The sequence below is a fragment of the Anolis carolinensis genome, unplaced genomic scaffold, assembly GCF_035594765.1.
Source record: "Anolis carolinensis isolate JA03-04 unplaced genomic scaffold, rAnoCar3.1.pri scaffold_13, whole genome shotgun sequence".
Classification (NCBI taxonomy): domain Eukaryota; kingdom Metazoa; phylum Chordata; class Lepidosauria; order Squamata; family Dactyloidae; genus Anolis; species Anolis carolinensis.
The window spans coordinates 9,399,751-9,416,280 of record NW_026943824.1 but is presented as its reverse complement, the minus strand read 5'-3'; the positions used below and the strand labels follow the sequence as shown (position 1 = coordinate 9,416,280).

Here is a 16,530-nt window from a genome sequence, read left to right as displayed (position 1 = left end):
ATGGTATGCTTTCACTATATCTCTGACTTAAGAGTGACACTAAGTAACCCTATCATGGGGTTACTTAGTCCAACCATGTTACTCTTTTAAAATATTTTTGAATATTTTTTCATCCTTAGTATAGATTATAACCATGAAAGGAAAAGCTACCCACTGTCCTCTAACTTCCAAAATACAAACAAAAAGCCATGAAGGTGAACAGCTCTATTCTCAACAGAGATTTTTCCTATTAAAAAATCCAGCCAATTTTGATGAGGTTCCAGTCATTATGATGACTCTAAATGACAATAGAAGCTTTTCTGCTCTGAATTTCCCAAAAACCCATGACTGTCATCCTTAATTAAAGGCTATTTGCTTTGAAATCTTTCCTTGTCCTCTGGCTGAAAGTCCTGAATTTTGACATGCACGCCATCCAATGAATACAGACATGAAAAGGAAGCAACATCAATATTGAGCCTGAATACAAATATATCAATATGTTCCCCTGCAGAAGATGGCAGAGAATCATATTCCTATAATAATGGATCATTATAACCGGATCAGTTTTATCCTACGTGATAAGACGGGCTTATTTCTTCTCCCGTTTTAGGGCTTTTAAAAAATGTCAACAATTGCTGAAGTGCAGCTCTTTGTTTCTTCTTTTCCCTTCCCCTCCCATCCCTTTATCATGCTTTGAGATTAATCAAGAACGACAATTTATGAGATGGGAATGGTAAAGAGCATTGGGCCAATGTCGCAAAACTGTCAGCGGTGGGAATTTCCAGCAAACGCAGAGCTTTCACTCACCAGTGCATTCTCTAGAATAGGTCAGATGTATAAGGAAAAAACTAGTTACTAACAATGCTATGGTTTGTGGGCACAGCACTGTAATGGAACCAGGGATCCAGGATTTTGTGGACAACATGGGGCTTATCTACACTGTCATACAATCCGGTTTCTGAATCCAGATTTCCTGCTTTGAACTGGATTATATGGCAATGCAGACTCAAACAATCCAGTTCAAAGCAGATAACTTGGATTCAGAAACTGGATTATATAGCAGTGTTGATCCAGCCATAGATTCACCTGCATTCTGCTCATGGAATGGTAATTGAAGCCTCTGATCATCCCATCCTCCACTTTCTACTCAGTACCTCAAAATACCTTTAAAAAAGTGTTCATGAATTAGATTTTTTTTCAATTTAGTTGCAACACTAACTTCTTCCATTTACTGCATGAGACTCAGAATTGGAATTCTGGCCGGTTTAGATCCTCAGTCAACAACAATACTGACAGGGGAGCTTTGATATTCTAGCCCACGATCTAAGAATAAAATCTGCTTCAGGTGAACATGAACCAACAATTCTTTCCCGCTGCAAGAAGAAATTCCATTTTTCACTGGGTCATTTTTTACAGTCTAGCCTTCCTCTGCTTTAACTGAGTACTCAACCTCTACGGTCATCACAGACATATTTTTTCAAAAAAATCCACTTATTGCATGTCTTCTTCCATTTCAACTCACTTGTGATAAATCAGTTTTCATTCATCTGAGCTCTAGACAAAGGCCGTTTCATCAGCCTTTTACATTCCTTGTTTATGAAACACACTTACACACACATTTGACCAGGAGGACATTTCATCGAAAGACAGGACGTGCCTTTCCATTAGGAGAAGGGAACATTTCACAACTTGATTGTGCAAGCAAATAGGCATGGTTCTCTCCATGTGTAATGGGCAAAGCAATGCCCTATCAGGAGCGGCTAAGGAAGTTGGGGGTGTTTAGCATGGGGAAGAGAAGGCTAAGGGGGGACAATGGTGATGTCTTGGTGGGATATATGATGTTATTTTATGTGATACTTTTAATAATGTTTAATGTTTTATTGGGGGGTCAACTTTGATGTTTTATACTGTTTTTTATCGAGGGCATTGAATTGTTGCCAACACTGTGAACCACCCTGCGTCCCCTACGGAGTTGGGAAGGGTGGTATATAAATACCACAAATAAATAAATACATACATTTAAATATTTGAAAGAATTTCCCGTTGAGGAAGGGATGAGCTTGCTTTCTGCTGCTCTGTAGATTAGGACACAACGGAGCCATAGATTCCAACTGCAGGAAAAGAAATTTCACCCAAACATTAGGCATAACTTCCCAATCATAAGAATTGTTTGGCATTGGAATAGTCTGCCTTGGATTATGGCAACATATTCTTTTCTGGAGGTGTTTAAGCAGAGCTAGAATGGCCATCTGTTGGGAGGGTTCGAATTGCGTCTTACTGTATGACAGAAACATGCAGTAGCCCTGGATTCTCTTCCAACTCTGTGTGTCTAGAACCTACGATTCTAAGTTATGTTCCTATGTTTCCTTGCATTTGGACATCTGCAAATTTGTATTTGCATATAGACATATACATTCCTTTGCAATGAGCAATGCCATCACACATCCAACTTAGCATCCTCAACCTTGAACTGTTTATTCTGCATCACATAACGTGATCCTGCTGTAGATCTTGTACATCAGACACCAATCAGACCCTGGCTAATTATGTGTCTATGTGATGCTGTGGGGATCATATATGTGATAAGTTGCATGCTTTCTTTTCATCTATTAAAAGTTTCCCACTGACATGTTTGTGTGTGTTTCTGTATCCCAAGGGTAGGGATTATTTCTCTCTCCAAATGATGTTAAGATTCATTTCCCAGCAGCCTTAGACAACATAGCAAATGCTGAAGCATGATGGGCCACATGATCCCCACCGCACAACACAGATCTATGTTTCTCCAAGTGAGCAATTGTAAAGGCTAAGACCCGAAGGATAATCTAATGAGGCCATGACACAGGCCTTGTACAATCAAGTGCTGCAAATTTCCTTTCAGGCCCAGCAAACCTTTTAGAATTATTACTTTTCTAAAAGTCTAATGTTTTCATCTGAGTGTCAGTTATCATAAGCTTGACAGTCAGTTCTGAGCTCCCATCCAATCCAATCTTATTCACAGCAGAACGCTTCCCTTCTCTTGATATGACAAGCTAAAATGCTATTTGCTCCGATAATAACTGTGCGACGGAGAACAAGAGAGCTTTTAGGCATTATTTCATGTAATGTTATCTAGGTGGTTTGGTGTTTTTTTTTTTCTTTTCTCCCTCTTAAAAAACTTTGGTTTCTAGGAAATTGTGAAAATAAAATGCCATTTAAGCTTGAATGCCCACCTCCCAGATACAAGGAACACAATGTTTGTGGGGATAAGCATGTCAGTGAAAGTTAAGAGAGCCTTTTCTGCATTTAATGAGAAATCTTTGAACTATAAGAAAGATCCTTCATCTCTAACCGTTCTGTTCAGCTTCTCCAAAATCAAGAGGTGTTATTTGATGTAACTCAGAATTCCATCATCTGTCAAAGCAAAATAATGTTTATCACGAGTGCTGGTTAACCGTTTTTCTCCATAACTAGGGGTGCATCTAGAGTGGTTCTCAACCTGGGCTCCCCAGATGTTTTTGGCCTTCAACTCCCAGAAATCCTAACAGCTGGTAAACTGGCTGGGATTTCTGGGAGTTGTAGCCCAAAAACATCTGGGGACCCCAGATTGAAAGCCTCTAAACGCCTTCATTTTATTACCATATCTTTTCTGGACTGTCTTGCCCAGAATTGGACAAAATATTCCAAGCAATGTATGATCAAACTTGAACAAAGATAGTACTATTAATTTCCTGGCTAGGCTTCTGGCTTTTACTAGTCTTAAACATTGTGCTCTTGTGTGCTAGCTTCATTTTTAATTCATTCTTAACTATTACAATATTCCTAATCAACTAAATCCATTCACAGAAAGACAACATGAAACTTGTGTCATATTTTGATAATCGTGAGAGATCCAGCCTGACCTATACATACATTGGTCACTTACAAGGGTGCAGTGCTGAACAACTTTCTCACACGGTTCAGATGTGGCCTTTCCTTTGCTTTCCTTGCAATTTCTGTTTGCTGAAGCAAGTACTACATTTGAAAGCATCAAAAGAGACAGGCAAATTTCTTGGTTGACTGGTATATTCACTCTTAAGTCGAGAGTCAAAGGATTTAACCAATTGGTTCACGCAACAAAAAGTGTTTGTAAGTGTCAATGTTTAATACGAGCCTAGGTCACATGGGAGGAAAAGAGCGATCCCAGTTTGTAATACTACTACTAATAATAATAATAATAATAATAATAATAATAATAATAATAACTACTTTATTTTTACACCCTACCACTATCTCCCAAATGGGAATGGGGCCGGCTTACACATGAGGCCAATGCCCCTAGATACCAATACAAAAGTAATGGCTTCCTGCTCCAAATTAGAATAGCCATTGAAGGAAGGCAATCACACCTATTCTTATTAAGAAACTGGTTGCAGATAAAGATGAAACAAAAACTTATAGGCAGTCATTTTGGTGTCACAACCTTTGAAGTTGTCACCCAGTATGTTTGCATCCCCTGCACCCATCTAATAATACTAGTGCCCATAAGGACAATATGGGGTTCATCTACTGCAGAATTGACACAGTTTGACAACACTGCATCAATTCTATAGTAGAGGAAGGCAATAAGGATGAGCAAAGTTCCCATTTAAACATTTGGAAGAATTTCCTTGTGCTAGGTTCACTGTGATGGTATGTTCAAAAGCAAAATTGACTGTTTTGGACAGTCATGGAGTCTCCTTCTTTGGAGGTTTTCAAACAGAGGGTGGGTGGCCATCTTTCAAGAGGGCTTCAGTTATGTTTTTCTTCATCTTAAGCTGAATCTACACTATCGTATAATTCTGCTCAAAGCAGATAGTCTGGATTCAAAAACTGGATTGTATGGCAGTATAGATGAGGCCTCAGAGGGTGTGTCTTGATCTCCCTTGTTATTTCCAGCACTGAGGTTCCATGATTCTCATAGTGTGACGCTAAATAAATGCATCATCAAATGCCTGATGATCATCTATTCATATGATATTAATAGGATCAAGTCCATTTTGTGGAGGGGAAACTTTGGAACATAATTATGGCTTATGACGGCCATCATTCCACTGCCTTCTCAACTCACAGTTCTCTTTTGATCTCTCTTGTATGTTTTCCTCCCTTTCAGTCTCTCTCTTTCTCCTCCTTCTCAGGGCCCGCCAGCTGTTGTTAGAATGTCACTTCCTGCCAGATGTGTTCATAAAAGGGCTTTGATGAGCATCAATTGGCAGCGGAGATGGCAGGCAAGAGGGGTCTGCAAGAGCAAGGGGCTCAGAATCATAAAGGTCTTAATGTGCCCCTCTTGCCAAGGCCAATTCTCCTTGCTTGTTGGCCATGCAGCAAAAAAAGCCATTAAAAAAAATCTACAACGAGCAGGAGCTTTCTTGGTCAAACCAAGTCATCGTGCATTTGTGTATTTGGGTTGTCCAATGAAACTATCATTCTTTAATGGATTATAAATCCATGGGCATCTCCTGGGTGTTTTGTTTGTTTGCAACTGTTTAGCCTTCCTGGCTCTTATGTGTTTTGTGATGGTGAATTTATTTTGGATTCTTGATCTCTAGATTGACTTATGGTGGACCTCTTGTTGCCATTCCTTTGTGACACCCTTTATCATGATTGCTAGATCCAGGAATGGCCAATACCTTGTTCCTGAGAGAAAGGGGCAATGGCTTGCAGCCCAGTTTCATTCCTTGCAAATATATGGTTTGTTGTGTGTTTTGTGGTCTGTATGGCCATGTTCCAGAAGTATTCTCTCCTGACGTTTCACCCACATCTATGGCAGGCATTCCTAGAGGTTGTGAGGTATACTTCTGGAACATGGCCATACAACCCGAAAAATACACAACAGCCCTGTGATTCCGGCCATGAAAGCAGTCAACAACACAAATATATGGTTGTCCAAATTTAAAAATAAAAATGCAACCGTTGCAATGACATTTTTGACCCCTACTTTGTGTTCTACTTCTCCAAATGTCACATCTTTTTTTGGGTCAGCCTGAGAAATTGCAATTAAGCCCAAATGATATGGGAAATGAGCGGGGAAGAATTGCGATGTCTCCCCTTGCCCTCGGTTGGCTTTCCTTTCTTTCCTCAAACACATAATAAGCACGGGAGTCCCACTGTTGCTCCAGTGAGTCTAATCCTTATACCATAATTAATCCATCTTAATATATATCATCGAAAAGTAATTAAAATCAGAACCCGTCCGCTAATATCCAGTTTAGCTAATTTTATGTATATTGTGCTTTCAAATGTCCTTCAACTACCACCCTTTATATTCCTTTGCTAATTTGCCTTACCCTAAAATAGTCTTAAGACAGAATGCTGAGCTAGAGGAGCCTTCAGTCAGAACCAAGTGGACTTATAAGGTTGAATTCACTCTATCTATTTATATAGCATTTAGATTCCACATTCATTGTCATGGTTCCGCTCTATGGAATCTTCACATTCATACTACTCTGCAGTTCTACAATAGAGAGTCCTTATAGCAGGCATGGGCTGTTAGGAATTGTGGGAGTTGGAGTTCAAAACACCCAGAGGGCCCAAGTTTGCTCATGCCTGCCTTAGAATTTCAAACAAGCTACAAATCCCAGGACTCCATATGACAAAAGCACCAAACTACTACAATTATGCAATGTGGATACACCCTAAAGGACCAAACCAAGTGATGCCTTTTAGCCATGTGGCTGAGAATATAACGGTGCTTGCTGTTTCCATCATCCCATTGAATCTGATGGTGCATTGAAGGCATGGAGTAGTTTTACTTTCCAAAAATATATAACTAAATGCGCAAAAATTACATTTGCAGAACTCTGAATATAACATGAATGTTACACCAAGGTGAAAGGAAATTCAACTGTATGCAAAGGAACTCGCTTTTGCATAAACTACCAACAAGATGTGAACCATTTTTTTTCAATATGTGCATCTTTTTAGTGTAATGTGTCTAATTTACATCACTTTCTCCATGGATTTTTTGCATGCATTTTCTCTCCAGTTATACATAACATCCACATGGTTTGTTTTGTGTCTGCAAAGGGCCCAGCACTAAAAAAAAAATTGCTAAGTTCCCAAATATGCAAATAGTTGAGTTGTTCTTTTCCAAACTTATCTAAAGAGTTACCTGCTGTCTCTTTGCAAAGCCAGTTCCTGCCATCCATCATGATGGCAAATTAGGATGGCTTATCTGTCAGTCCAGAACCCCATCTGGACTTCAACTCCCAATGAGTCAAGGCACACATTAGTTGTCCAATAAGGTTCACTTAGAAATCTGGAGGTTCATCTATACCAGTGGTTCTCAACCTGGGGTCCCCAGACGTTTTTGGCCTACAAATCCCAGAAATCCTAACAGCTGGTAAACTGGCTGGGATTTCTGGGAGTTGTAGGCCAAAACATCTGGGGACCCCAGGTTGAGAACCACTGATCTATACTGCAGAATTAATGCCGTTCGAAACCATTTGAACTGCCATGGCTCAGGGCTGTTCGATCATGGGAGATGTAGCTTTACAAGTCCTTTAGCCTTCTCTTCCAACTAGTGCTGGTGTCTCACTAAACTCTAACTCCTGGGATTCCATCATATTGAGCCATGGCAGTTCAAAGCCCTAGCTACACTGCCATATAAAATCCAGATTATCTGCTTTGAAGTGAATTATATGGCAGTGTAGACCCATATAATCCAAATCAAAGAAGATAATCTGTTTATTTGATTTGATAATCTAGATTATGTGGCAGTGTTGATACAGTCCAAGTGGTGTCAACATGCATTGTGTCAACAGTACAGATGCACCCCACACCAGCAACAAGCAGGTTCCCTCATGAGACATTTTGAATTTCAGTCTTTTGTTCTCAGAAATGTCTTGGGAAAGCCTTACAAATATGCAAATGCTCAAAGTGTGTACTTTATCTCACGTTTTAGGGGGTTAAAAACAATCTTTGCCATTTCTATTAATCTGTTTCAGAGAAAGAAGCAACTTCCTAGAAGCTGAAGCTCGATGAACAATATTAAGTCATAACCACAGAAAGTAATATAAATAAATGCAAAGCATAAATCTTTATACATACATAAAATATGTAATCTAATTTATAGAAAAACTGGCTGTATTTCTATGCTGATGGCCATGTGTTCTTTCACAAAGTCTGGTAATGTAAGCATTGCATATATATTTTTGTAGGCTTTATGAACCATCTCGCCATTGGAATACCCAGGGAGGAAATAAATAACATTATTTTAAACCTGCAGCACACTGTTCTTCATTGAATTTAGACCTGTAGTGACCATGAGTTAAGCTCCAATACCCAGCCAATTCTCGCCTATATAGAAGAAGAATTCACTAATAAACAGTGTCACGCTCACTTCAAAGGATCAGTCTGAACGCAGATCAAAGATAGCTGCTCTCAAATCCAATCTTTATTGAAGAATACATGACTTTGGAAAAGTCGAGAATGACCTAATGTTTACATACATTCAATTTTATCACTTCTGATGCAACGTAATAGTACACGCAAATATCATCATCAAACCCCACCCTCCGGATCACATTACTACCATTCCCACACACTACATCAATTATAATTGTTTATACTTTCAACCCTGAGTTCCCAGGCTCATTTTATCTTCTCCCGCCAGGTGCTTGCAGGGTTGTTTTATGTTATGACGCCAGATTCAGGGCTTGGAAATCCAGCCCTGGGATTTGGCTCCATGACATGGCGCCCTCGTTTTCTTCGTCCTCCTCTCCGGTTCTTCTTTCATCATAGTCCTGAAACAAATCAAACAATAACTCTATGTGTCCATTTTGTCCAAAGTCCCCATATACTTTTTCAGTAAGCTGCGATGGAATACTGGGTGTATTTTCCCTAAACTTTTTGGCAATGCCAACTGGAAAGTTACTTCATTGATAACACCCTGTATTCTGAATGGTCCAATATATTTGGGGCCCAATTTTCTCGAAGGTAGCCCCAATTTGATGTTTTGGGTACTTAACCACACTAGATCTCCTTTATCCAATTTATCGCCTTCCACCCTCTTTCTGTCTGCGAACGCTTTACACTTTTTGTGTGCTTCCTTTAAGGATGCAGTCACTTGACTCCAGCATTCTAGCATTTGCGTTTTCCATTTTCCTGCTTCTGTTTCCTCATTCTCTGTCCATCTTGGCAACTGGGGCAAAGGCTGTATTTCATACCCGTAAACTACTTCAAAGGGGGTTTTATTTGTTGCTGAATGTATAGTCGAATTAAAAGCTAGTTCTGCAAAAGCCAACCACCTAGACCAGTCATTTTGTCTCATGTTAGAGTACATTCGAAGGAACTGCCCAAGTGTCTGCTGAGTACGTTCTACTGCCCCGTTTGTCATGGGGTGAAAAGCAGAACTTAGACTCCTTTCTGCTCCTAGCATTTCCAAGAATTTTTCCCAAAATTTTGCTGTGAATTGTACTCCTCTGTCACTGACCACTCTACTGGGACATCCATGCAGTTTGTAAATATGGTTTATGTACAATTCAGCTAGTTTCTCGGCCGATGGTAGTTTCGTCAGTGCTATAAAGTGGGCCTGTTTAGAAAACAGGTCTAATACTGTCCAAATATAACGATGTCCTTTGCTAACCGGCAGTTCCCCCACAAAGTCCATAGCTACACATTCCCAAGGTCTGGTAGGTTCCGCTACTGTTTGTAATAATCCCATAGGCTTCCCTCCTCTCGATTTATTTCTGGCACAATCATCACATTGAACAACATGATTCTTTATGTCCTTCCTCATTCCTGGCCACCAACAATGTTTTGCTATTGCCTTCGTTGTTTTTGTAATTCCTGTATGACCAGCGCTCTGGTTATTGTGAAAACGATGCAAAATCTTAATCCTTAATATTGCTGGGATATACAGTTTCTTGTTAACAAACCAAAATCCCCCCTTCTGCTCCCCCTTTTCTGCGTTGGATGCGATCCACTGATCTCCTTCATAAGACTGTTTCAGTTCGTTTCCCCAATTATCTTCCCCGTCGAGTTCAACAATAGCCGTGTTCTCCTTTTGGGTTTGCGCTCTTGTCCTGACAGCTAAGCCCCATTGTTTATCAGAGAATATTGTCCCCTCTTTTGCTGTGGTTATGCCTTCGTGTTGAGGCATGCGTGAAAGAGCATCTGCCAAGACATTCTGCTTCCCTTGAAAAAATTTTAATTGGAAATCGAACCTGCTGAAGTATTGCACCCATCTAATTTGTTTGGGGGACAATTTTCGAGGAGACTTTAAATACTGGAGGTTCTTATGGTCAGACCAAATTTCAAATGGGATTCCGCTTCCTTCGAGGAAGTGTCGCCAGCATTCTAAGGCTTTTAATATGGCTAATGCCTCTTTTTCCCATATTGGCCAACATTTTTCAGTTTCGCTGAACTTCCGGGACAAATATCCACAGGGTTTTAAGTTCCCATTTTGATCTTTTTGCAATAGTACTGCCCCGTACGCACAGTCTGAGGCATCGCAATGGATTATGAAAGGGCTTCTGATATCTGGATGTTTTAGGATGGGTCCTTCTGTGAAGCATTCTTTTAGGGTTTCAAATGCCTTTTGGCATTCTGGCGTCCAACTCAGTTTGGCGCCAGGAGCTTTTACTTTTGCTGTCTCCCCTTTCCCTTTTGTTTTTAAAAGTTCAGTAAGGGGTGCGGTTATTTGCGCGAAGCCTTTTATGAAGGATCTATAAAAATTTGCAAACCCCAGAAATGATTGCAATTGCCTCCTTGTTTGAGGCACTCCCCATTCTTTTACATCTGATACTTTAGCTGGATCCATAGCTAACCCTTCTGGAGATATCCGATACCCCAGAAAGTCAATTTGAGTTTTATTAAATTCACATTTGGACAGTTTTGCGTACAGCTTTGCTTCTCTTAGTCTCTGCAACACTTCCCGGACCAATTTCACGTGCTTTTCCTTATCTTCGCTCACAATCAAGATATCATCAAGGAATATGAATACCCCTCTGTACAACAATGGGTGTAGTATTTCATTTATAAGCTGCATAAAGCAACCGCCTCCGTTTTTTAATCCGAAAGGCAAAATTTTATATTCAAAATGGCCGAATGCGCAGGAAAATGCAGTTTTCCAAGTATCCTCCGGTTTGATTCTTAATTTATGATATGCTTCAATTAGATCCAGTTTAGTAAATATGCTCCCTTTCTTCAATAGGGTAATTAAATCCTTTACTAAGGGCATAGGGTATTTATTGTCCTTAGTAATTGCATTTAAATTTCGATAATCAATGCACAATCTTAGGGAGTTGTCTTTCTTTCTCCTAAATAACACTGGGGCCCCGAGAGGAGAATTGGATGGCTTAATGAAGCCTCGCGCCAGGTTTTTATCAATATATTTCCTCAATTCCTCCTTCTCCTGCACAGACATGGGATACACTTTTGGTTTTGGTAAGTTTGCTCCTGGGGTTATTTCAATTTCTACTTCTATATTCCTTTTGGGAGGTAATTTACTTGCTTCTTTCTGATTGAAAACATCCACAAAGTCTCTGTATTCAGGTGGCAATAGCTGTGGGTCTATTTCACCTGCTTCATCTCCCTCGTCCTCCTCTTCTGCAATTTTGCTTATCTCCCATTGCGTCTGCTGTTCTTTAAATGCTAGGCTCTTTCCTCTCCAATCTACTTCAGGATTAGCCTGTTCGAGCCATGGCATCCCTAATATTACGTGGTATGCGGCAATAGGGGCTATCACAAAGGATATTCTTCCTTCCCATTTGCCTATTTTACACGGGACCCCCCGTATTTCCTTTGTAGATACTTCCCCAGCAGCAACTGATCCATCTAGCTGCGAAAATGCAATTGGGGAGTCAAGCGCCATCTGCTGGCACTTCAGCGCTCCTGCTAGTTCCGGAGTTATAATGTTCCTAGAACAACCACAATCCACGAATGCCTTGCAGGTGGCCCGATTCTCTAGCCCCGAGATGCAGATTGGCACTACTATCATGCGTTTGTCCCGACTCACCAGTTTTTCCGAAGATTCTGGGGCTTGCACCTCCTCCTCCGCACGCCTCCCGGTTGCTGGCTTGGGTTTTGAGGGTTTTGGTGGCTCCCCCTTCCGTGCCCAACATTCTGCTGCTCGATGGCCCGTCTTCCCACACACAAAGCATCCCGGTTTAGGTTTGTTGTCGTCTCCTCTGGAGGGAATCCCCGGCCTCCCTCCGGACCTTTCCTGCTTCCTCGTTTCTCCTCGGCCTCTTGCCACCGGTCTTTGCTGGCCGCTGCTGCTCCTGAAGCGCTTCACTTGGGCCAGGGTGGACTCAACGCGCCCCGCTAGTTGAATCCATCCCTGGAGCGTTTCGGGGTCATCTCTGTGCGCTGCCCAGCTGAAAACCTCGGGGCGTAGTCCCTCTTTAAATATTTCCACTTTGGTCACTTCAGACCACTCTGGTACCCTTTCCGCGAGGTGGAGGAATTCCTCTGCGTACTCGGGCACCGTTTTGTCCCTCTGCTTTATTCCTTTAAGCTGGTCTCGAGCCCTCAATTGCTCTAGCCGGTCTCTGAACCGGTTTTCCAGTGCGGCGAGGAAGCGGGGCACTGACCTCAGGCATGGGTCGCGTCTGGCATGTAGTTGCACATACCAGCTTGCGGCTCCTCTCTTTAGTGTGTTGCCGATGGCTCGAACCCTGCTTGCTTCGGAGGGGAATGTGTGCGCATTGTCTTCCATGTATCCTCTGATGCTAATTAGAAAAAAGTTCAATTCAGCTGATTCCCCTCCGTATTCTAGTTTGAGATCTTCCCTCCTTGGCATCCATTCTGCGGCCCATTGGTGCTGTCTGGGAGGCAGGGGGAAGGGTTGCATCGGGTTTCCTTGGACGGCCCCTCTGAACACGCCGCGCCCCACTCCGGTGGTCATTCTGCGCGGCTCCCGAAATTCTGCCGCCGCTGTCGGCCCTTCCACCCATCCGCATACGGGCCTCGCTGTAGCCCCCGCATCTCGTCTTCCCTCATCGTACAGCACATTCTCCTCCTCTTCCTGGATCTCCTGCTCCTCTCCGCCTTCGTCTGCTAATCCACTGGACCCGATCCCTGGCCCCAGTGGTCTTTCCACCCCGACGCCCATTCGGGGGGTTGGGAGCTCTGTTGGAGATGGCGGCCTCAGAGTTCCCAGAGCTCGCTGGCGCTCCACTTCGCGTGCCATTCTGTCTCGGAACTCCAGCTCCTGCCAATATTCCTCATCTCCCTCGCCCCTCGCCGCCGCGGGACTCTGCGTTGATGCTCGCTGGCCCCTCTGGCTCCAATCTCCTTCTTTACTTGGCTCTCTCTCGGCGCCATATCGGATGGGCTCCTTTTGGAGATTCTCTTCCAATAGTGGCACCAACCTCCCTACGGTTTCCGACAGCCTGGATAAATTTGTTTCCAGGATGGATAACCGTAGGGCCACGGTCTCCGGCATGCTTCCTCCAGATCCCCAACTGGTTTCCGCAGCCGCAGAGACGCCTCTTCCTCCCCTGGGAATCCTCTGGGTCACGCCGTCCGGCCTGGGGTACCCCGTAGAGGAAGCTATGGCTTGCAGCGTCTCTTCTCCCAACGGCCGGGCCCCTTGCAAAGGCCTCCCTGCTCCATTTGGGCTTTGATCTCCTTCTCCACTCATTATCACTTCACTGCGAATTCCGCAGGAGGGTGAGAACGGGATTCTCGACTTAAATGTCACGCTCACTTCAAAGGATCAGTCTGAACGCAGATCAAAGATAGCTGCTCTCAAATCCAATCTTTATTGAAGAATACATGACTTTGGAAAAGTCGAGAATGACCTAATGTTTACATACATTCAATTTTATCACTTCTGATGCAACGTAATAGTACACGCAAATATCATCATCAAACCCCACCCTCCGGATCACATTACTACCATTCCCACACACTACATCAATTATAATTGTTTATACTTTCAACCCTGAGTTCCCAGGCTCATTTTATCTTCTCCCGCCAGGTGCTTGCAGGGTTGTTTTATGTTATGACGCCAGATTCAGGGCTTGGAAATCCAGCCCTGGGATTTGGCTCCATGACAAAACAGGCTAAATAGATTACATTTATCTCTAAAAAAATACACCCAAAATATGTTATTGATTTCATAAACGCGTGGCGAGCCAAAGGCGTCTCTCGTTTATCTGTCCCATCATCCAATTTTCATTCCCCTCTTTATCAACATCAAGAGTAATATGCTCTCCAATAAACCTAATTCAATTTTCTTAAAGGTTATTCTCATAAATTAGAAGGACAATCCTCTGTTGACACCCTAGAGAGTCACATTTGGGCTTGGTGCGAAACCAAGGAGCTTCTGCTCCATCCTTCAATCCTTTGGGCTGGCCCCTTCCTCGTTGCCCAGTCCGTTGCAAGAGAAAAAGGAGCTTGAGTAAGATTAATCAGAAGCAATTTGCAGCAGTCGCCAATGGAAGGAACACTGCTAAGCATTTTTCCAAAGATGAATAATATCCCAGGTAGCTGGCACCTGTATGTGAAGCGAAGCATTACAAACAAATGAGAAGTAATAGAGCTTACTGTGCATAAAATGTTATTGTTTCATGGAAATAGTGTCAAATAAGCAAGCTGGAAGTAATCGCCCTGAGCTCGCCAACTGACTGGATAACCTTTACACTTCCCCAGGATCCCAGCAGAAGAATGAGATGGATTACTGTCCGGAGGTGTTTATAAAGCCAGGACTCAATTCTCTGATGTGGTTGGAACGAAGGCTGGGATTTTCCTTTTCCCTTTGCAAATCAAAGAGAACATGAAGTTGTATCTCTAGAGGAGGCAGCGTCGAAGTTCAAGACCCTACACAATCACAACACATAAGTAATTTTTCCAGGACTAGGTTATCTAGGGCCCATTTACACATAGGTCAGTGTAGATGTGAATCAGCCCCACAGCAGATGAACACCACATGGAACTGGTTCAAGGTAATGTGGAGCAAGGCTACCCCCTAATATGGTCTTGCTCCACATTATCCAAATTTGGGAAAGTCCAAATTCTGTCATGAATTTGGACATTCCCCCAACTTAGGGCCTGTGGGGACAGTAGGGACAGTATGAGATTTCTTACCATACATCAAGGGAACCACTGACCACATAGGGAAGCTGATGAAGAAACACAACCTACAAACTATCTACAGACCCAGCAAGAAAATCCAACAAATGCTCAATTCAGCGAAGGACAAGAAGCATCCTCTCACCTCTGCAGGAGTCTACCGTATACCATGCAGCTGTGGACAAGTCTACAGAGGGACCACCAAATGCAGCAATGCCCAAACACGGGTCAAAGAACATGAAAGGCACTGCAGACTAATTCAACCAGAGAAGTCAGTCATAGCAGAGCACTTGATGAACCAACCTGGACACCACATATTATTTGAGAACACAGAAATGCTGGACCACTCTAACAACTACTATGTCAGACTACACAGAGAAGCCATTGAAACCCACAAGCATGTGGACAATTTCAACAGAAAGGAGGAATCCATGAAACTGAACAGAATCTGGCTACCAGTATTTTAAAAACTCTAAAATCAGAACAGGAAATAAAGAACAGCACTTTGAAAACAAAGAAGTTCCAGACAAGAAACAATCAGGGACAGCTAACACCTCCCAACAAAGGATTCTCCCAGACAGGAAGAAGCCAGGCCTTGAGGCAAAAGAGCTATCAAACGCTAAACAAGGTTATTAATTACAACATCCACGCCTGCCTCCAACAGACAAGAGTTCTTTTTCCCACCCTGGACCTTACACCGATATATACACTAAGTAAACAGGGGAATTCCAGACAGAACAGGGCCAGCTAACACCCCCCCCCCACTCACACACACAAAGGATTCCCCGAGACAAGCAGCCAGGTGTTGAAGCTGCAAGGCTATTCAATGCTAATCAAGCTGGCTGATTGCAACATTCACACTTGCCTCAAGCAGACAAGAGTTCTTTCTCCCACCCTGGACATTATGCCACTGATATATAAACCTCACTTGCCTAGTTTCCAACAAACCTCACAACCTCTGAGGATGCCTGCCATAGATGTGGGCAAAACGTCAGGAGAGAATGCTTCTGGAACATGGCCATACAGCCTGGACAACTCACAGCCACCTAATGACTACGGCCATGAAAGCCTTCAACAATACACATCTAATATGGATAAAATCTTCAGAACTATTCAGAAAAAATTAAGTGAAGATATTCATCCCTTCACTGCAGGAACTCACCAACCATTAAAAACCTGCATTACAAAAATAATACTCCAATCTAGTTTTTTTTTTCTCCCTCTGACATTTCCTCATAAAACCTTAGTGAGGATTTTGATATAGGTATGAGCAAGTATGTTCCCTTTTTTTAGAAAAACCAACTTTCCTCAGATGCTTCATACTGTTTCCTGTGCCCCTGGAGAATGTCTGAAGAGTGACTTTTGAGTTTCAAATGAAGGGTCATCAAAGTCTGACAAGGTTGTCAGAAATAATCGCTTTAATTCCAGAAGCATAGACATGGCTCGCCACCAGTTGTACTATAAATGATGTTTTGAGAATTCCTTTGCGAGTGTGCGCAATGTGTAGAAATGAACAAGCAAAGCCAAAAGTTTAAC

The 16,530-nt window shown here is 42.5% G+C and overlaps 1 protein-coding gene across 1 annotated transcript in view; it reads right to left on the bottom strand.

Annotated features, from left to right (window-relative positions):
- Positions 1 to 8,341: 8,341 nt before the first annotated feature.
- The window catches only part of LOC103280470 (uncharacterized), a 127,643-nt gene continuing 119,454 nt past the window's right edge, over positions 8,342 to 16,530 (bottom strand). The window contains exon 3 of the mRNA XM_062964645.1: positions 8,342 to 8,717. Coding sequence (XP_062820715.1) covers positions 8,610 to 8,717 — 108 coding nt within the window. The 3' untranslated portion in view covers positions 8,342 to 8,609. The remainder of the gene's footprint in view (positions 8,718 to 16,530) is intronic.